The sequence below is a fragment of the Sceloporus occidentalis genome, unplaced genomic scaffold (genome assembly GCF_023333645.1).
Source record: "Sceloporus occidentalis isolate IW3139 unplaced genomic scaffold, rSceOcc1.0.p SCAF_1, whole genome shotgun sequence".
Classification (NCBI taxonomy): Eukaryota; Metazoa; Chordata; class Lepidosauria; order Squamata; family Phrynosomatidae; genus Sceloporus; species Sceloporus occidentalis.
The window spans coordinates 210072798-210095661 of record NW_028316981.1 but is presented as its reverse complement, the minus strand read 5'-3'; the positions used below and the strand labels follow the sequence as shown (position 1 = coordinate 210095661).

Below are 22864 nucleotides of genomic sequence, written 5' to 3'. Positions count from 1 at the left end.
GTGGCCAAAAAGATGTTTCTGGAAAGCTCATAATAGGGAATGAAGGCTCATGATTCTTTCCCACTTGCATTCTGCAGCCACAAGCATTCAAACTCATTTTGCCTCCAGTACTGGAGGCAATACCCAGCCCTCATGACTAGTTAGCGCTTGATAGCACTATCCTCTATGAACTGGTCTAATCCCCCTTTAAAGTCATTGAAGCTGGATGGTATCACATCTTGTGCTGCAGGATTACATGATGTGGTGATGGATAAAGCACAAGGGATTACAGAATGAAGGCTTTCACCAAAGCTTTATTGTATATTGCCAGTATACACCACATGAGCAAACTCCCTAGTCAAATAAGGATATTCACAATTGTATAACAAGAGTGTAACATTAGCTTTAACAAGTGTATACAACATTAATGATAACCTATCCAAATCAAAGCTGATGCTTTACTCAGTGGTAGGTGTGTTTCCATTTTTAGAAACTACCTCTGTTTGTATTGATTAATATTTATGCTGAACCAACATTTTTGTTACCTGAAATCCTATTTTTAAAATGCAATTTAAAATTAATCTTAACACTAGCAAAAAATAATATTTCCAAAGAATTTATATTCTGTGCAAAACATGTGGATGGAATTTATTTTGAACCTCTTCGTTTTCAACATACATAAATACTTTTCTGTAAAACAGTTGTTGCTATCTAACTTTTCAGATTCTAGTTAAATCTGTCAACTTTACCAGTTCTCATACATACCTCATGTATATATTTTGTCTTCAATGGAAAGAAAAACATTTTCCTGTTATTAGAAATATACATTCACATGCTAGTTAATAATTGTGCAATTGATTCTACACCTTCCGGTGCTGCTATTCCTTTTACATACCAAAATCATATTAAGAGTGGAAAATAGCAAAACATAGCCTGTGCAATTTTCATCTTCTTCTAACACAGTCAAATTTTTCCTATAAATAAGCATGACCCTAATATGTGATAATAGCTGTGTCTGAAGCTGCCTCACATTTCCAGGAAATTATCCATAATTTCAGGTTGATCTCATTCAGCCTTCATGGAGTCGGATGCCATTTTTTTCCGGACTTCTGCTGGAATTTCAGAAGATGCTCCGATGGCTGAGCGAGATGTTGAAGGTCTTGTTCCTTTAAAATATTTTTTATAAATGTTAGGATGTTTTTTAAAACGTTATATATAGGCAGAAGGAGTACCTCACATCCAGTATTCAAGAGGTGAGTAATTAAAACACAGATTCAAACTGTAAAACATGCTGCAGAAGCCTAATCTACAGTATTTCCTTTGAAATCCCTATCAAAGACCTCTTGCCAGGAAATTAAACCTGCTCAGAATTCTGCTGAAGCTCTGCCAAACTGTTCAATTAAAACCTGGACTCAGCTGAACTTCTTAGTCTCACGAGAAACCAGAATGAACATAAACTCTCATATTATTTATATTGTTTGACACACATGCTGAGGTTGGGCATCCTGATCCCCACTTAATATAGAGTTGGCCCTCCGCATCCATGGATTCTTTACCCATGGATTCAACCATCCATGGCTTGAAACTATATATTTTTTTAAATATAAATTCCAAAAACCAAATCTTGATTTTGCAATTTTATATAAGGGACACCATTTCACTATGCTATTGTATGTAATGGGACTTAAGCATCCATGGATTTTGGGATCTGCAAGGTGTCTCAGAACCAAACTGCAATAGATACCAAGGGTCTATTGTACCTATAGCAGACAGCAGGAGATTGTGCTGATGCTGAGAAACATTATGCATTATACTGTACTGATATTATAAGTAGCCAGAAGACTGAAAGACAATGTTTGCGGCAATCTGTGATGGTTGCCAAATGCAGGTATACTTCTGGTTATTCCCTGGGTAATTTTTAACTCATTTAAAATATATGATGCCATTTTGTTACAACTTCCCTCCATTGCATTTGGCAGCCAACAAAATGAAAGAAGAGCAGTGAAAGGGGTGCTCACATTGCCATAACTTTGGAGATAATCACACTTGCAAATCCTGCCGGGATAGATGCAGGATCGAAAACTCAAAACCGATGTTATCACACACTGCTGAGGCCAGGAAAGTGCAACCCATCTGCAGCCCCGGACCCAGCAGCACTTATTCATCTGCTTTTCAAAAATGGCAAGCTCCAGTTTTTGAAAAGCAGCTGGATAAGCATGGCTGGGGTCCGGGCTCCAGATGGGTTACACTTGCCCAGCCTCGGCTGCATACAGTAACATCTGGTTTTGACTTTTCAATCCCACGTCTATCCATGCAGGATTTGATATGGGGGGGGGGGGGGGAGCCTTGACTTTGTACACATGGTCACAATCAAGACCAAGAAGAATTAAGAATATACATTCTGATTCAGTCATTGGAAAAGATGCTTATGCTCAGTAAAATGGAAAGCAGATGGAAAAGAGTAAGACCACATCACCAATGGATTGATTCAATCAAGGAAGCCAAAGCCGAGTCTTCAAGACCTGAGCAGGGCTGTAGATGATAGGCTCATGGAGCTCTCTAATTCATAGAGTTGCTATAAGTCAATGCCAAATTGATGACATATAAGAACAACAGTACTTATTCAGGTATTTGATTGACTAATTTGGAAACCCAGAATGTAAGGTTATTCAAGTTAGTAACAACATAATAACAGTATTTCTCGGCACAAATGAATCTTGTAGCGCCTTAGAGATTACCCGAGAGAAAGAAATATGTAAAATAAGCTTTCATAGATTCTGTTTCACCAGATGCATCTGATGAAGTAGGTTGGATCAACAAGAAGCATATGTTACAAACTTCCTTCACCCTGTTAGTCTCAAAGGAGCTACAAGACTCATTTGCATGCTAGTACAGACTATGTTTTTGACTACTTCTCAAGATAGTTTTAATTTAATGTGATAAAATAAAATTTATTCCAGACATTTCCATACTTATTTTCTCAGTTCCATTGTACTTTTCTCTCAATGACTGAATGCCAGTCACAATGCTTTGTAAGAAGCAGGGAACATATTCCTATGTCGGGTTTTTAAGTGTATGTGATACATGTGAAGCAATTTACCCACTGGGCTATCAGAGGTTTCTCCAAATCCCATTCACATACACAAGATGGACACTGAAAAGTGGAAGAAATCTTCCTAGATCCTCATCAGCACTACCACATTTCTCCTGAGAAAGCACTGGGCTCATTCACTGCCATAACTGGAAAGCAACATATGATGTGACGCTCCACTTGGCTAGAGCTAGAAAAGGGCTTGCTGACTAAATGGCAGCAGGGTCCACCATGTATAAAGAAGGAATTAGCATCTCATTCATTTTCACCTTTCCTCATCCCTTTATGCCAGACGTCAAGCACAGAAGGATGGCTGGCCAAGCTGATGCAAGTAAAACCACAGCTTTTTTCCTTGCTCCTGTGAAATGAAAAGGGATTTCTATGCCTTTCCTTCTGTCTGCATGTTTCCAAATGCAGAACGTTTGCTGAAGCAAGAACCATGGCAGAATTACAATTATATATTGAACACAATGGATCTCTTTGAAGATCCCTGCCAAGTTAGGTAGCTAAAAGCTCATGACACAAGCACGCTTTCCATCTAAGATTGGCAAATAATTACATAGAGGCCTGAATCTGTCCACACCATTGCTAGCATGCCCTTGGACTTCTTATTTAAGGAAATCCAAGTAACTCACTACAGGAACATCACTGATTTAACTGTCCTCATTCTTGCCCTGTCTCTGATCTAGTTTGAAGATATTCCATGCATCATATTCAACAGATAGTTGCCCCATCTGGAATATTAGTGTGCAAACGTATCTTGTAGCACCTTTCAGACTAGGCCCCATTCCCATTAGCTCTTTTGCTCTGGGTAGATCCGGTCTAGATCCGCTAAGCCAGTACCGAATCTCCCCGGAAAGAACTTCACACTACCTTTATCCCAATTGAAACCCCTCGGTGTAATTTGCCCCACTGACGTTCACATTTCAAAAAGTAGCACTTTAAAATGGAGCCTCCTTGTTGTCAATCAAATGATTTCTAAATCACTTCTGCTCTTGTCATTGGTGACGTGTCATGCAGCTATTCGCCAATGGCATGGGTGCTTCCCCCCCTCCTTTTTAAAAAAAAAATATCTGGCAGCAGTTCGCATATTCTGTCAATTTGGCACATAAGAAAAGAGAGAGACACAGGGAGCCTTGGCCATTGGGGTACCTTTGCCTTTAGTGCCTTTCAAAAATAGTGCCATTAGTGTCTTTTTTCAAAAAATTTCAGTGGCAACGTTGGTTAATGGCATGAGTGGTTCCTTCCCCCCCCCTTTTTTTTTTCTAAATCTAGTGGCAATGTTCACATATTCTGTCAAATTGTGAAATTAATAATAACAAAAACAAATAAGCAAACAAAAACCCTCCCAAATGTCCTCCCTAGCAATGCCCAGGGTTAACCTCAAAAAATCCCCCCTGGTGAAAGCAGAGCCAAAAGTGCTCTGCTTTTATTTTGGCTACCGTGCCAGCAGCAAGCAAACAAAAGGGAAATGTAGAACAAGGATACACATTCTATCAATATGTATCAATCTGTAGCACAAGCATTCGCATAATACGTCAAAAATAAAAATTACCAAAAAAAAAAAAAAGAGAGAGAGAGAGAAAATGCCCTTTGCAAAGCGACCAGTGCAAGAGGGGAGGCATGTTCCACCCACTGTCCACCCTCTGATCTAAATCCTTCCCCTGAACTTGATTCGATTATGACCAGGGCCAAGTTCACATTTGTCGGCAGCGGGAAAGAAACGGTTTTTCCAAAAAGAAACCAGAAATAACCCACTTTCGGAAAAAACACCCTAAGGGGAATTTGCCCTGGATCGGGTGTGCAAACCCCTGATACAGGTGTGTTAAAACCGGCGCCAATGGGAACTTCCCACTTTTAATCTCGGTTACAGTTCGGTGCAAAAGGTAGTCTGAATGGCCCCCTAACTGGCACAAGCTTTGTAGATTTGAGTCTGCTTCCTTGAATGAAGTGTACTGTTTCACTTTCTGCATCACAAGATATATGCAGCTGGTGCAAGTAGAGGGTGATGGCTTCTATGTCAATCAGGCTCTGGTTTGTGGTCGGAGCATTAAATATCCTGAACCTACCTGAAATAGATTCAGCAACTTAAAAGGCTCCTTGATATTTCAAACTAAAAGTCAGAGCAGATTTAGCACCTCACTGACACAGGGGCCACCAGCCACCAACAATGAATTAAGTGCCACCTGGATGCATGCCAACTTGTTCACTGGGTGCATGGGCCATGAGAACAGAATCACATATTCTCCACAAAACTGCACATTTGTTGTTAATAAGAATTTTTCTTCTTCTATTATTCACTTGCATTTATGCTTACCAAGATATATGGTGGACATTACAAATATTAAAATGAAGATAGTCTTTACACAAGCAAAGTTAAATGTTTTCCCACTAACAGACCAGATGAATATATATATATATATATATATATATATATATATATATATATCTCAAAATCTACCTATTAAGAACAGAGTATATGGATGTAATTCTGTCTTAATCGATGATTTAATCCAAGTTCTGCTTGGATGTCCCATGTACAATGATCTTAGAAACACATATATTTTTCTTTTGTTAAAATCATTCATGGGTTTCTCACCTCATGCTTTCTAACTATCTGATGTTACAAAATGTGCATCTTTTAGAACATATGCATTTTTTGCCAAGTATGCACTACAAATCTTTAAAAGGGTTTGGGAAATCACCCTACCCATGAAGTTCAATTACTTCTATGTTAAGCTGTTCTCTTGTTGCTTCTTCTTGTATCAGTGTAAAACATCTGCTTGCTTCAAACAGAATAAACTGAATTGAACTGTTAATAAGAAAAGGACCTATACACACAAAGATGCACATTCCTATGCACATAATGCCTTTCCCTGCAATGAAAAACTGGTTAGAGGATAGTCTCTTGCACTCATCCTGAAGATGGAGGAGGAGGAGGAGGAGATATATGCAGGGGTAGACACAGAATTGTGTTGGCAGAGCATTACACTATACAGTGGTGCCTCGGGTTACGAAATTAATTCGTTCCGCTGTCAATTTCGTAACCCGAAAGGCTTTCGCAAGCCGAATCCCCATAGGCGCTAATGGGGAAAAGCCGCGATTTGGTGTAAAATAGCGCCGAAAAGCACCAAAAGTTTTTTCGTAACCCGAAAAAACTTTCTTAACCCGAAACAGTTTTTTTAAATTAATTTTTTTCGTATCCTGAAAATTTCGTAAGCTGGGTAATTCGTATCCCGAGGTACCACTGTACTTACTTGATATAATGCCCGATATCACACTATGCTGTTATAGTGCTGTTGTTCCACTTGAACTGCTATGTCTGCTTCCTGTGGAATTCTGGAATTTGTAGTTTGGTGAGGCCTAATTGCTGAGAATTTTAAATGCCCTTCCCTAAACTGCAAACCTCAAGTTTCCACAGGAGGCATCCATAGCAGTTCAAGTGGAAGAATAGCACTATAACAGTATAGTGTGATAGTGTCCTGGATCTTAGGCATTGATGTATTCCAGGAATCAAAATAATCCCTGGGTGATTGTAGTTAGGGAAGTAGTTCTGGAGAACCCCAGGCAAGGGACCCAAACCAAGAGCAGTGGCCATTTATGTTATATGGCCATAAGCACTGTACAGCTGCAGTCTGATTTTGTCCATTCAAGGTTGCTGGAACTACATTCCAAGTTCACAGATGCAAATATTGCATTGTTTACAAAATTTAGAAATTTGGGGGAAAATTAGGAATTTTGGGGAGGGGAATCCAGAAAATTTCAGAAATTCCATTCACTTAATCACCCAGTTTGGGTACATGTTCAAAACAGTTCTGTGCTATTAAGGAACAGTGGTTTTCAAAACAGGAATTTACCTCTTGGTCCAAAGCGCTGAAGGTAACAGTGAGTACAGTAGGGTTTGTCATCATACTGTGAAAATGGAATAGTGAAAGAATTAATGATTGCCTTTCCACTCAGGCTAATCATTCATTTGTGTCTTGCAGGAGAGAAAAATAACATGAAAGTGGCTGCCACTACTAGTCAGTTGATGATAGACAACCAGGGTGATCGGATGGCCTCCTTTTCCAAGACATGTCCTCCATTTCATCTTTCTGTCCAGGAGGAATTTCAAAACATCCTCCATTTTGAACATGATTAAGAAGCATGAATTTAACACAATTGTTTTTAGCTTTTGTTTTGTAATGGCCTACATTTTTCTTGAATATCCTTGTGGTACTTTGTCCTCCTCTGCTGTGATGACATCTGGTCACCCTTTAGACAACACAACTGTGATCCATGGTCATTTACTGTTTTTTTTCTAGAGCACTGGAACTTTTATTATATGCCACCTGAGCTATAATAAGATTTTTTTAATAATTTGAATACCAAAAGGAGAAGGTGAAACTTGTAGGGCAAACAGTAGTGTACATCAGACTTCCATTTCCATGGATTCTGCATCCACAGATTCAACGATCCATGGCTTGAAAATGTGTTTGTTTGTTTTAATCTCCAAAAGCAAATATTTTATATAAAGGACACCATTTTACTATGCCATTGTATATAATGAGACTTGAGCATGCATAGAATTTGGTATCTAGGGGGGTCCGGGAACCAACCCCCAGTGGATATCAAGGGTCCATTGTAGCTTCCTTTGTATGCTGTTCATTCCCCTTTTCTTTGAACTCTAAAAGAAGAAATTAGAAGCATCTGGTTCTGCACTCCTTGAGTCCATCTATTGGGAGAAAGGTGGGGTATAAGTAGATGATGATGATGATGATGATGATGATGATGATGATGATGATGATACCACAGTTTGCTGTGAGGACTAACACTGGAGAAACTATAGTTTGTGTAAACTGATATTTAAGAATAAACTAAAATCTGAAACCATGTTTTCAACTTGGCTTGGTCTTGCTAACAATAGCTTCCCTATCTGGAGAAGCATATCAGGAGCATTCAGGAATGCCAGAGCTTGTGGGGAAAATACTTTTTGGAGCACAACTCCCAGATTCCAAGAGCTATAAGTCAGAAATGACTTGAAGGCACACAACAACAACAACAACAACAACAAAGTCCAAATATGTTACTTTTCCAAGCTCTGTGGAAGTCACTTTTACAGCCAGTCTGGTTTTTAGCAACCAGTTGTTCCAGTGAGCATGCAGAAAAGAAAAAAATCTTACTATTTTAAATGACATTTTATTAGACACTGCTAATGCAGATTTGTAATCATTATTTTTGCCTCTTTTAATTTAAATTTTAACCAATTTAATTACATTAAACAGGTTGGATTTCACTGTTTCAAATTGCTCTTTTTTTTAAGCATTGGGCAGGACATGAAAGCGATTTAACTGAAAATAATATTTCATATTTTATGTACTGTGGTATAAATTTAATATAATGGGACAGAATAATAAATACATTTCACTTGTCTCCTTTCAATATACACCTGCTGGAAGATGCCTGAAAGATTGGATTGCCTTGTGCTCCTTTGGGACCTTTTAAATCCAGCCAGGTGATTTTTCTCCTTGAAGCCTATTAAACTTAATCATGTGCTAATACAAAATTATTTATAGCATATGCACCAGGTGTATACAGTAGGACCCTTCCAGCAAACACCGAGTGGGAGCGATTGCTCTCTACCTTTTCTTATTAATATTCCCCCACTCCCTCCTCCAATCTCTCAAAACACACCTTGAGTTTCAAGCCATTTCAGTGTAAGGATCGAGGAGGTATGTCATTATGCCTCCCTCAAATGTTCTTGTTAATAGGATTTAAATTCTGGCAAAGAGGTGGATATGATCATGCAGAGTAAATCACATGGTTGTTACACAGGAGAACAAGATGAGAGCTGTGAGAAACTACTAAGGAAAGGAGTGTGGGAAGCTCATACTGACGTTGTAGTTGTGCTTAGCATTGGTTTAGGCTTTATTCTCCTTTTATTAAAATAATGATTTGCTTTGAACAGAGCAGAACAATGCTTAAAGCTCAGAGGTTCTCGTATGCTGGCCCATTGTCAAAGCACTCCGATAGCCAGTGCGAGAACAGAGCTATTCTCTGAAGGAACAATGCAGAGAGGGCCTTCTTGGTGGCTGCTCCAAAGCTGCCAAACTCTCCTTTAAGGAAAGGCTCATCCTCATTTTTTTTTTCACTGACATAAGAGCAACTTTTTGATTCAGGCAGACTTATGGCAATTGACTGGCTGCTCAGGAAGTGGCTTTGAGTTGGGGGGGGGGTGATTTTAAAATTGTTTTTAACTGGGTTGTTAGTTTAATATAATAATCTGGTTAATTGTGTTCTAATATCAATTTATTGTGCTTTTGGTTGTATGTGTTTTTAAATCATGAGATGTGAGATGCCTCAAGTCCCAATCTTGGGGAAAAGTTGGTGTATCTATTAACTAATTAACTAACTAGCTAATTAATCTTGGTGATCTGCCAGGTTAAGTTCCATTCAGATGAATTATACTTGCATTAAGTCACTTTAGTGTAGTATTTAGATAATGAGTGACTCAGACTAAAGACTGCCTTTAAAAAAATATTTGAGAAGTTTCAATGCACTGAAGTGGAGAAGGAAAAACTCTCTTCACATTCTCAGTGGCACTACAGCATTACATCTCATAGAATAAAGTTGCTTTGCTTACGTCTCCAGCTGAAATCCATGGGGCTCATCTGTTGTTGTTGTTGTTGTTGTTGTTGTTGTTGTTGTTGTTGTGTGCCTTCAAGTTATGTCTGACTTAACATGACTATAAAATGAATGTGTCATTGGGGTTTTCTTGGCAAATTTATTCAGAAGAGGTATGCCATTGTTCATCCTCTGAGGCTGAGAGTGTGTGACTTGCCCAGGGTCACTCAGTGGGTTTCATGGCTGAGCCAGGATTCGAATCCAGTCATAGTCTAACCTCAAACCACCACACTACAATTACAATAAGATCATGTGGTCCAAGAATTCTTGGACATACCATTATGAACTACAGGTAGATAATCTCATATTTGAATGATTTTTTCTATCTTCAAAATGTAGCAGACTTACACCTAAATCTGGTATCCATACTTCCTTTCCCAGGAAACACCCATGACAGGCAAAGCCTCCCTTTCTAAAACCTGGATATGAACATCTCTCAGAAATAGGGGAAGCCATGGGCTTCTGAAAGATCTGCAAGTGCACCTGAGCATCCAAATGGCTACTTATTGTAATACAGTCATCCCTCCATATTTGCATGTTTGATATTTGCGGATTTGATTATTCACGGATTTCATTAATATGTTCTCTCTAGGACTGTCTAGGTCCTCCAGTGCAACTTTGTGGTCAATTTTAACTAAAAGTTGCACTGAAAGACCATTTGTAGCTACTCCACTGCCATTCTATGGTCAGTGTATGTTGGACATTGGCCACAGAGTTGCACTGGAGGACCTAGAGATTCCTAGAGAGGTGTCCTCTCAGGTAAAAACAGTGTTTTTGTTATTTGCGGTTTTCCCATATTCACGGGGGTCTTGCTCCCCTAACCCTAGCAAATATGGAGGGACAACTGTACTTGATTAGCAAATTGGTTGACTGGATCCAGCCTAGAGATGGTCCAGGATGCACGCTGTTGTTAGTGTCAACAGTATATCTCCTGCTCTCATGTTGCTATGCCATCAGGCTCAGTTTCGCTACTCCTAATGGCCAGAGGCAGGCAATAAAAGGGCAAAGGACAAGGCATCACAGATCTTCTTTCACTAGACCAGTGGTTCTTAACCTTTTATTTACCAGGAACCCTCTTGAAATATTGTTTGTTGCTGCAGAACCCCCAAGCAGTGGTATCATGGGGGGAGTGGTTCACAGTGGGTGGCACCCCAGAAGAGGGATGAGTAGCATCCAGTCACCACCTCTCTTTGCTGTTGGATCTTTCTCCTCAAAAGGAGAATGACGTGGCAGCACTGAGGGAAGCCAAGCGCACCCCCAGTGCCATTGGCTCATTCTGCTCATGAGGAGAACAACATGGCAGCACTGAGGGAGGCCAAGCATGGTGTCATTGGGTCATTCTTCTAAGGATGCTGCCTCAGCCTTCACACAGGTGGGGATGCCACTGCCCCAAAACTTATCTTAAGATTTAAAAACCTAAAGTGCATAAAATAGTGTCCTTACTATACATATTGACTCAGTCTAGCTACGGTTGCTTTTTAGCAATAGCAACAGCAAGTACACCTTTATACCACTTACTGATGTACTAAGTGGTTTACAATGTGTAAGCTAATTGCCCCCAACAAGCTGGGTACTTTTTTTTAAAGACATTGGAAGGATGCCAGGATGACTCAGCCCTGAGCCCCTGGCTGGGATTGAACTCACAACCTTGTGGTTTGTGAGTGAGTGGCTGCAGTACAGGCATTTAACTGCTACACCCCCAGGACTGCAATGAAGCCTTTTGCTTCATGTGCACTCCAGCCACAGAAAGAAGGGGTAGGAAGGAGAAGTGAGCCCTGCAGGGGGCACAGCAATGGTGGCACCACCCAGCTGAAGAGGGGGGGAAGGGCACTCCACTCCCCACCATGTGCCAGTATCAGCCTCCCAGGCTTCTTCCCTCCAATGCACCCAGCATCTCCACAGTCACCTCAGCCATAAGGAGGCAGGTCAGTTGGGAAAGAGCCAGGGAAGGTGAGTGAGGCACCCAGGGTCTCATGGATCCCTGTAAGGACACTTCAGCTCCTTAGGGGTCTGCCAACCATATATTAAGAATGGCTGCACTAGACTTCACTGGGAAGTGATGAGAAGGAGATGCTGGTTGATGGTAGTCAAAGTCTTGTTAAGACTTTGAATATGAAACTACATTCATGGAGAAAACTGAAAACTATTACTATCCTGCATGGGTGCATGGTGTCCTTGCCTCATCCTATCCTAGCCCATGACAGAACTTGGAAAAGGTACTCAGACCATACTGGCTGTGGAATTCTGAGATTTATAGTCCAAAAATGTCACTTTTCCAGATTTTGCCAACAAACCTAAAGGATCTCAAATGATTTTGGGAGATTATTTTCCCAGACCCAAACCTGACATTTTAGCATTTAACTTGCACTTTTGAGGAAAATGCAAATACTATCCATGAGAGCCAGCATGGTGTAGTGTTTGAGCATTCGGAGTATGACTCTGGACACCAGGATTCGAATCTCAGTTTAACTATGGAAACCCACTGGGTGATCTGGGCAAGTTGCACTCTCTCAATCTCAGAGGAAGGCAAACGCTAAATCCCTCTGAACAAATCTTGCCAAGAAAACCTGTTTATAAGGTTAATTTAGATTGCCATAAATTGAAAACAACAATAATCCATTGGAGTGGCAGTAAGAAAGCTTGCTACAGGCAGTGTTTTAAATCTTTTACTTCCATGCTGAAGTTTGATCAAAAAAACCAACACCTCTTCTCTGATGGTGCTCTTTGCGTTGGGGGAAAATCCCTCCCATTGGAAGATTTCTTCCTAATGCAAACAGCATTTCTGAAGGAGAAATTCCTCCCCTAAAGGAACAAGAGAGGCATATTAGGTGAAGTAAAATGGATTAAAATCCTGTACCTGTGCTTTAGTTCACTTTAATTATGTGCTTTTAAAAATAGAATTATTTGTTGAGTTTGGTTTTTTAAAAAAAAACTTTTGCAATATATGATTTAGTTTTAAACTGTTGTAAGCTACTTTGAATTCTTTGCCAGGAGAAAGGTGTGATAACAAATAAAATAAAAAGTACTTTTTGGGTGCAGGCATCAGTGTCCCAGTATCCTGGCCATTGCTTTCCAAATCCCATACTATCTATTTCAACATATTGAGTAGGCTAATGAAATAACGAAAGGCTTTCAGCAAGAGAACCATTCAGCACATTTTGGGCATCTTTAGCCCTTCCTAATCAGAACCTGGAAAGGATATATATTTTTAAAATTCCACTTTCCATGATAGCTTTGGGTTTCTGGGATTTGTAATCTAAAAGGTCACTTCTCTAGGCTTTCTCTTAAAGAGACTGGTACCAGTTTGATCAGACATTCAGATCAAGCCCATATTCTTAAACATAGAGCTCTCAAGTATAGAAAAGACTGACAGGGAGAGGAACTCATAATAGGTAAATCTCAGGAAATAGCCTTGCAGTTGTACATTTTTATGCTCAGTCTGCATAGTTTGGTTCCCCCCAAGAATTTCAAATGCAGCTGAAATGATAGTATTTCCCCCCATGCTGTGCCACATGCCGTGCAGGTATTAGGGCTGTTCCATATACTATGAATTTTTCATACAGCCTATAAAGAAAACTTGATTTAATGCTGCAAACTGGATCAGACATTCTTAGGAAAAGCACTTTGCAATGTTGGTGAGCTTAATTCTCTTGCTTTGGGTTTGCCCTGAAAGAACCATATTGGAATTGATTCTCTTTTCCCGTTATCCAACATGAGAAGTCAACACTTCACAGCTCTCCTTCCTGAAATGGAATAATGAAGTTTTCTGGGCTCCCTTCTTTTTCCTGACTTCAAATAAGAGAGATAATCTTTTATTGCTGAACTAAAAATTTCTGCAACTGAGCGCACTACTGAAAGCTACATAATGTTATCACCCACATGTGTTGGCTGCAAGGGCTCTGCCTCCACCCCAACAGAATGATTTAAGAAAGATGTTATGGGTTTTAGTGTGAAACCTTTCCTGGTGGGCATCTTGCAACAATGGGGCATCTGGATTTAATTCATGCATACTTTCTGTTCACTGCTGTTGCAGTCAGTGTGATGGCTTTTAAGCTTTCCATAGCATATAGACATTCATGGTCTCTGATGTGAGGATTTCTGAAGTCAAGGTTCAGCTGGTGAGAACTGAATCTTCCTTTGCGTAACCTCTTCTCTACCTGACACAGCTTCTCCAAACCTGCAGAGGTGTCGGGCTATCATCTCCATTGTCCCCACCGAGACAGCATTCTACATAACTGGCTGTGGTGATGGCAACTGGAGTCATACAAATTTGGCACAAATCTAGTTGGGGAAGTCTCTTTTCAGCTAATCTCTGTATACATGGAAAAAAACTTAGTACAGGTTGATTCTCCCTTATCCTAAATGCTTGGGACCAAAAGTGTTTGGGATTTCAGATTTTTTACTTATTGAGATATCTTGGCAATGGGACCCAAGTCTAAACATGAAATTCATTTATGGTTCATATACACCTTATAAATATAGCCTGAAGGTGATTTTATATACATAATATTTTTAATTTTGTGCATGAAAAAAAAGTTTGTGTACACTAAATGATAAGAAAGTAAAGGTATCATTGGCCTATTACAGACTGCCAAAATAAAGCTGCTTGGGGTCTCTTTGGAGGTATGCTATTTAAATGATGCATGGGTCCTAAGAGTCCGGAGGTCGCGCCAAAGCCACACTCCATTCCTAAGCACTGGAGTGCAGCTTTGGTGCAGCTTCCGGATTCTTAGGATGCATGCAACATTTAAACAGCACACCTCCAAAGAGACCTGAAGCAGCTTTATTTGGGCAGTCTGTAACAGACCATTATCTCAGGCACCCATGTGGACAATTTTGCATTTTGGAATATTTTGGAATTCTGGATTAGGGAGACTCAACCTGTAACATTCATCCCCAGCCTGGCATTATAATGTAGCTGCATAGTGAAGAATCATGCAACTAGGGTGGAACTCTACAAATGAAATTATAGCACTAGGTAGACCGGGACTACATCAGTTCTCGCTGGTTCCTGCTAAGAGTTCAGAGGACAAGAAAACAGTTTGCAAACAAGGGATGGGATGCATTCAAGAAGAAATAACACAAGTAGGGTTTGAAGGGCAGACATAGCCTCCACCCCAATGATATCCTTGAGGAACCCCTTAACTTTCTCATATAAAAGTGCAGATGAGGGTACAATCTACCTTCTTGCTTTGACTGTGTGTGCCCAGGCACAAACTGATGGAGACTCTGGGGTGACATGCAACCTGGTTCTGTATACAGACAATGTTTACAGCACTATCCAGTATTCATAAACATACAGTATGGCTGTGAAAGCTGGAGAAAAAGGAAGCTGACAGGAAAAGAATAAGTTCATTTGAAATGTGCTGGAGGAGAGTTCTATGGATACTACAGAGTGCCAAAAAGATGAATAAATGGATCTGACAACAAATCAAGCCTCAAGCCTCACTAAAAGCCATAACAACTAACCTGAGGTTGTCATAATATCGACATGAGACAGCATGACTCACTCGAATTTGGAAAAAGCTGAAAGCGGGGGGGGGGGGGGGGGGAGGAAGATGGATTCATTTAGTCAAGGTGTTTGCAGGACCTAAGTAGATGAATGGGGCTCATGGAGGTTAACGTTTATAGGGTGGCTGTAAGTTGAAGTCAAACTGCTGGCATAGTAAATTACACACATTTTCACATAAAAACTTGCAGTGTCCCTTGGGAGCTCCAATGTCAATCAGTGAGGAATTGAAGACAGCCCAGATATTAGTATGAAAAAAAAATGTGTTGTAATGGTTTGTATGTTGGACTATGACTCTGGAGACCAGGGTTGAATCCCCGCTGAAACCCACTGGGTGACCTTGGGCAAGTCACACTCTCTCAGCCACAAAGAATGGCAAACCCCCTCTGAAGAAATTTGCCAAGAAAATCCTATTATAGGGTCACCATAAGTTGGAAACGACTTAAAGACACACAAGAACAACAAAAGCTATCAAAGGGGCTGACCCCATAGATTTAGCATCTTGGATAGCTTCATTTAGATGAAGCTAAATCACGGCTTCATTGATTGACACCAGGCCACCCAACCCCAGTGTAAACTGGCGTCCTTGCAACATGCAGATCTCCCTTCCTGACATAATGGCAGGCATGTTGCTAGTTTCAAGGGAAGTGGAATCCCTACTTTCTCACTTTTGCTCCTGCTCTTTCCTTCTCTATGCAAAAGTGGTTTCAGTAACTTTGGGTTGCAAACCCAATCTTGGGCAGCCCTTTGAAAATGCAGATTTCCATCAGTGGAGGCAATTTGTGTTGTCAGGGTGTAACTAATGAGTAACTGGAACAGACAGATGTGGCAATGTTTTTTTCCCTACCTCGGCATGCTGGCCAGGGCTGAGTTGCCGCTTGCAGTGGTAGCACTTCAGACAAAGGGGATGGTAGTCTTTGCCTAGGGAACGCTTCCGCTCAGCTGTAAACAAAGGTGGGGGGAAGGTATAAGTAATTATACTCCAAGCACCTCATTAATAGAGAAACATATGTGGAATGCAGCTTTCATCCACAAAATTACTTGCCAAAGTAATTTCAGAATGAAAGGAGCTCTAGAATCTTTTAATGCAGGCACCATTTGGCAGTTTCCCCACCCTGTTTTAACACCTCCATTTTTGCAACATGAATCTTTTTGAAGTTTGTTCAAACTTTACATATTGGATATTTCATACCTTCCTGGGACAATAAAGAAGCTTTCATCATCACTTCAATCAAGTCTTTTTTTACTTCTTTTATATTTTGCCATGTTTATAGAAGGAAAAAAAATACACATACAGTATTTTACCCCAGGTCACATAATGCTTAGTATATATCATTTATGTTTTGCCATTAGGGGGAGCATTTATGCTCTGAGAATTATAAATTCCTTTGGGTGTTTAAAAAGAGGCCCACTTTTTATTTCAGGCTGAATTTTTTGTGCTTTTGATATAAAAAGTTAAAATTAAATGTGGATTGTCACATTTCTGATGTATTTATTTTTGTATTTTTATCTATTATATGTATATCTTGCCCCTTGTTCCAAAGTACTCAAGGTAGAAGGCATGGCTCTCCAGCCCCTTTTATCATCACAACAACTTTGTGAAGTAGTTCAGACTCAGAGAGAGCATCCAAGTTGAGATTATTTTACCTGTGCATGAAATACATTCCCTCTTCTTTTTGAGCTATTCCCACAATTAAACTGGAAAGTCTGTAATTACTAGCCATGGTCTCCTGTTTCATCTGACCTAGGAAACAGTGGTTGGAACAAACCAGAATCTTAAGCCAACTTGAAAGCATTAAGATCCTAGCTTTTTCTGGGGCTAGGAAACGACTTTAGAGGCTTCATCACAAAAAATGTTAATGCTCTGTATGTATGGACAAAATATAATTGCATATCCTAGCTTTAACAAGCAAAAATATTATTGTTCCACCATGACCAGTGACAGGCCCACGGTCATCCACTAAATTTTATGGCTGAGTGGGGATTTGAACCACAGTTTCCTACAAACTAGTCTTACGTTCTAATCACTGCATCACACCAGCTCCAGTTACAGAAAGACAAAAACTTCCAAGAAACCCATTAAATATTATCATGCACCAACTCATTGCACTTTCCTGCTGTCAGAGTGGAACCCAATGACCGGAGAGGCTGCAACTCCGAGAGCCTACAAACTCCGAGAGCCTACAAACGGATCTGAAACACATGAGATTGTAACAGAGAATCCCTGCAAATGTTGTTGAACTATGGTTCCCAGAATCTTTGACTGCTGGACCGTGGCTTCTGAGAACTGAGAGCCCCAAAACATCTTTGGAGAGCACTACCTTAGAGCATTCCCAGCTGCCTGGGCTTTGCTAAACAGCAACTGGAAAGCCGACATATGGAGCCTGATATGTAGGAAGACGGTGGAGGGAGAGGGAGAAGAAGGAGACAGGAAATGAGGAGAGACAAGTTGAAGTGTAGGAACAGCTTCCTATGACATGAAGGGACACAGGGAGCAAATTCCCCATCCAAATGGCTAAAGGGAAGCAACAGGTCTGAAACTGAGCTGCTCTCCTTATTCCTCACCCTACTGTAGAGATTTTATTTCATTTCTGTTGGGGAAGCCCACAGAGTACACCTCCCTCACTACCCAGGATAGCTGTAGTACCAAGAGTTTTGCAGAGTTAACAAAAGAGAAGCAAAGAAGGCAAAGATTGATGACTAGTCACCCAAGGCTTAGTAGAAATGGCATCATTTGGAGATGGAGTGGGTACGGACCACATCAGGTGACATCCGAGAGGAGGGGTGACACCAGATCGGCCCTCTTCCTTTCCTACAGAAAGGCAAAAACTTTCAAGAAACCCATTAAATATTATCATGCACCAACTCATTGCACTTTCCTGCTGTCAGAGTGGAACCCAATGATTGATGTGGCTGCATCTGGTGCCAGCCCTGGGGAAGAAGCTGGACAGTGAAGGAGGAGGAAAAAGGGCAAATGCTTGTTCCTCAAGGCTTCTCCACTATACAGCTTTCTCCCAGAGATGCCAGGAAACAGAGAAAGAGGAGGAGGCATGAATGCTCACCATTCAAGGCTCCTCTACTGCCCAGCTTTCTCCTGAAGAGGAAGCCGGGCAGCAGCAGACAAAGAGTAGGGGTGAGTGCACCCCTCACTTTGCCCAGCCATCCCTTGGCTATGCTGGTTGGATGGCCAGGCAAGCGAGAGTGTGTGATGCTGCAGGACAGGAGGAGAGGCAGGGGAACATGCCGCCACCACTGCCATCAGTCTTTACAAGGTCTGGCTGGGTGGTGGGCAGCTGGGGAGGGAGGACGAGTGAGAGAGGCAGCAGGGGCAGGCCACTACTACCCTGCTTACTGCATCCTCTCTGCACTGGGTGACACCAAGAACACCCATCTTTCACTGTCTGTAGGAGTTTGGCCCTACAGACGGTGCATGGAGCAAGGGTTTTCCCCTACCTTGCTTTCATACTTAAGAAATAACCCAATGTTTCTTTAATTGTTTCCAATAACGACAGCAGTTGCAAAAGTTCATAATAAAGTAGCATTATCTCCATCTCTGTTGCTCTTTCTCTTTTCTTTTTCCCTGGAATTCATAGCTGAGAATGGCTTTTGTTTTAACATCCCCTTTTCCTGAAGCCAAACCTGCACTGATTTTCTCTCCTTACATCCTATCACTCTCAAAAGAGGTGGAAGGAGATTTGTTCTAACATGAAGCTGTCTAATGTTCCCTGACACAATATTTAAAAATTCATTTCTGTGGCAGCAGGATGGGCTGCTGTCGCTGCTGTCGAAATGTAGGTTAGGGGTTGCAAGAGTTCACAAGGGAGGTGGGACTTTCACCTATTTCTTCAAAGCAGATTGGGAACAGAACTAGTTTTTTCATTCTTTCAAGATCCATACTCTAAACTTTAATAGATCTATACCTCACGGCAAAGGAAGCTAGTGCACGTTCTCACTTGTGGGTGATAGTTACAAGCCAAAGCAAACACCTAAGTCAGAATTCCTTTGTGGTGTTACACAGAGGTAAATACTGTACTGCAAGTGGTTGCACTTTCTCAGAGTTGTTTTAGGTCAGTATCCCTTCAGGACTGTGCAAGCCCTGTGGTGCCATTGCACAGACTTAACAGTACTATCCAGGAGATTTGGTGCATGTGGCTCTCAGTGGTGGGTGAGGAGTCAGAGAGGGAATGTTGTACAACCTGAGAGATCACATCTGGGCAGCTAGTTGTGTAAATAACTGCACAACGGTGCCATCAAGTACTTAAAGCTTGCCAAAGTGAAAACTGGAGAGAGTTCCTGTACCTTTAACAGTTGTGTAAAAGAGGGGATTTCAGTAGGCATTGCCTGTTACCTGGATCTGACTTTTGCACTGCAGAAATAATGCAGTTTGGCACTCTTTAACTGCCACGGCTCAATGCTATGAAATTAGGAGATTTGGAGTTTTGTGAGACATTTAGCCTTCTCTGTCAGAGAGCTCTTGTGCCACAACAAACTACAATTCCCAGAATTCCATAGCACTGAGCCCTGGCAGTTAAAGTAGTGTCAAAACTGGATTATTTCTACAGTTCGGATGAAGCCACTGTGGCACTTCGCTTACCCTCCACTACTCTGCATACAACTGGCTAGGAGCAAGTGGGCTAGAATAAATGCTCCTTATCCCATCTCCTCACATACGTGAGAAGGAATAATCCCCTCATTTCTGCTTTCCAAACAGGGAAATCCTCTCTATGTTTCCCTGTGTGTGCGCGCATGCGTGTGTGTGATGATCCTGAACCCTATACAGCAGCAAAAGAACAAAAATCATAGCAAGACTGGATATATTAAAGATTAAATTGCAGTTAAACAGAGAGGCATTTTTAAAACTATTTGCTATGCTTATTTGATTTTGCTGGCCCTCTGAATGACTATGGCAATGTTATTACTAAAGGACAAACACACACAGGGACACACATCTGGAACACTATTGTTCTTATTGTTTTAACGTAAGCTGTGCCGAAAGCCTTGTGGGCAGACAAAAAGGCTTTAAATAAATAAATAAAATTAATGTCATTTGTTGCTGAAGTGATTTGTTTATTTGATAAATTTATATTCTGCCCTTCAGTGTAAAACATTTCCAGGGCGATAAAAAGGAGAAACAACAATAAAACTGCCATCAAAGAACAACAAATAGAACATATTTGAGCCTCTGGCATGCATACTAAGTACATAGGCCTCTATAACTGTTTATAAAAATAACAGCAATGTGAAAATCTCAGTTTTGGTTTTGTTCCATTTCTTTGAATCCCACCTAGATTTTCTTCCCAAACTTTTTTTTATACCAGTTTGCAAGACTTTGTTTTTCCTTCCAAGATTATATTGAAATACAATTGGCCTTCCATATCCACTGATTCTTTATCCATGGATTCAACCATCCACTCCTTGAAAATATTCCCAAAAGATACAAATTCCAAAAAACAGATCTTGATTTTACTTTTTGATATCAGAGAAATCATTTTACTACACCATTGTATTTAATGGGACTTGAGCATCCAGGGGGAATCCTGGAACCAAACTCCAGTGAATAACAAGGGTCCCCTGTAAGTACACAGATTTTAATCTATTTTCCAAATATGCATATTTTTATGTGCATTTTACTCCATGTACACATTCTTCCTCCCATTGACCAATGGCATATTTTTGTTCACATTTTTAAAAAAATTATGCATTTTTAGCCAATTGCTTTTCAAAATGGATGCACTCTTTGCACTTTAATCTTCTGGAAAACCCTGTTAAGTCTCACAAATGTGCAATGACTTTAAATGAAGCGTGTTTCTTCTCACCATGAATCTCAGAAGGTGTGAAAAGGCTTCCTTCTAAGGGTGTCAAATCCAACTAAATGCTTTTATAACCCTGAAAAATAGCCTACTGCAGATCCTACTTGATGCTGGCAGAGTGTAAATTTCTACCACTATGTTTACACTGGGAGTCCAGAGGATGAAATGTGCTCCTTCTCCAGCTATTCAGCAGCAGCCAGACAATGCCTGGCTCACCCCGACAGGCAAGTGCCACCCATCTCCCATGCACAGCTGGGGAAAAGCCATTGCACAAGGAGGTACTGTATACCTCTTTGTACAATATCCCCTCAAATACCTATGCTGGTGTAATCCCTGTTATCACCACAGAAGCCACCAAGAGGGTCATGCTGCCATAACAGACATGTTCAATATGTAGAAGAGACCTCCTAAGTCTGATGCCCTCCAGATGTTGTTATTGTTCTTAACTGCAGTCGAGTGAACTCTGAATCATGGCAGTCCAATGGGTGAGACTCCTTGTCCTCCATTTCCATGCTCAGATCTTGGAGGCCCAAGTCTATGTCCTCCTTGATCTGGATGACAGTATTTATATTCTCCAGCCAACAAAGACGTAGAATGAATGGGGATGGTGGGAGTTGTGATTCATCCCATCAAGAGGATGCCAGATTAGGCAAGATGAATTTTTCAATTTTGCCTAAAGGCATCAGCTTCTGTCTGATCCTGGAAGCTAAGCAGGGTCACATGTGGTTTTAGTACTTGCATTGGAGACCACCAGAGAATATCAGGTGTTGTAGACGATATTTCATAGGAAGGAATTGGCAAAACCACTCACTATGCTTTGCCTAAGAAAACTCCTATTACAGTCATGGGTTGCCATAAGTCAACAGGTGACTTGAAGACATGTACACACACCCATTCTGGGATATATCCAAGAAAGGTTTTTGTTTTTTGTTTAATATGGCTATGGGCTCCAGCTCCAAAATAACCCTCTGTTACAAAGTATGTTTTTGATTTGTATCATGCAGTGAGCATGCAGTGAAGGTCAGATGGTCATCTTCCACTCCTCCTAATTTTGGAGATTATCCCACCCAGGAATCCCAGTGGGAGAGAAGCAGGATCTAAAAGATGAAAATGGATGTTATTGCATTTACTCATGTCCAAGCTGTAGGCAGTTGATATCCACTCGGGTGGCCCATCTGCAACATGAACTTCTCCCATGGCTTTTTCAAGAACGGGAAAATCTCATTCTTGAAAAGGCTGCCGGAGAGGTCTGGCTTGCAGACTGGCTGCCCAAGTGGATATGGGCTGCCTACAGCCCCAACTTGGGTAAATCTGTTTCCGTCTTCTTGATCCCGCGTCTTTCCTACTGGGATTCTTGGGTGCCATCATCTCTATAGTCAGAGTATATCAATGTACCCTGTAGTGAGCAGATGTGATGTTTTAAACTAGTACAGAGAATGTCTGGTGACCTTTCAGGTCTGTAGGCTGTTTCGGGGTGAAGTGAGGCCAAAAAAAGCATTTACAGCCCAGCTGATGAATTGTTGCAAATGGAAGACAACAGTGGACATCATTAAAATTCCCTGTTTAGTGCAGACAAATTGCACAATAAAGGTCTTGTCTGGAAACACCCTGGATAAGAGCAGTTGTGAGCCTTTAAGGGGGACAGAAAGGTCATATCATATAAAAGCAGTTAAAGAGTAAAAAAAGAGATGTGCAGCTAGAGATTTTCTTGAATTAAGACAGAGCTTTTCTTCATATAAAAGTAACATGACAACAAATATGAGTAAATTTAGGTAATCCCACTGAGGCTTGTGTTTGTATAGAAATGACAGA

The 22864-nt window shown here is 40.8% G+C and overlaps 1 protein-coding gene across 1 annotated transcript in view; it reads right to left on the bottom strand.

Annotated features, from left to right (window-relative positions):
- Positions 1 to 316: 316 nt before the first annotated feature.
- Positions 317 to 22864, bottom strand: part of LOC149323305 (cysteine-rich protein 1-like) — a 39812-nt gene continuing 17264 nt past the window's right edge. Inside the window, exons 2-4 of the mRNA XM_089510822.1 lie at positions 16090 to 16184; positions 6928 to 6982; positions 317 to 1145 (exon numbers count right to left, since the gene is read on the bottom strand). Coding sequence (XP_089366948.1) covers positions 1045 to 1145; positions 6928 to 6982; positions 16090 to 16184 — 251 coding nt within the window. The 3' untranslated portion in view covers positions 317 to 1044. The remainder of the gene's footprint in view (positions 1146 to 6927; positions 6983 to 16089; positions 16185 to 22864) is intronic.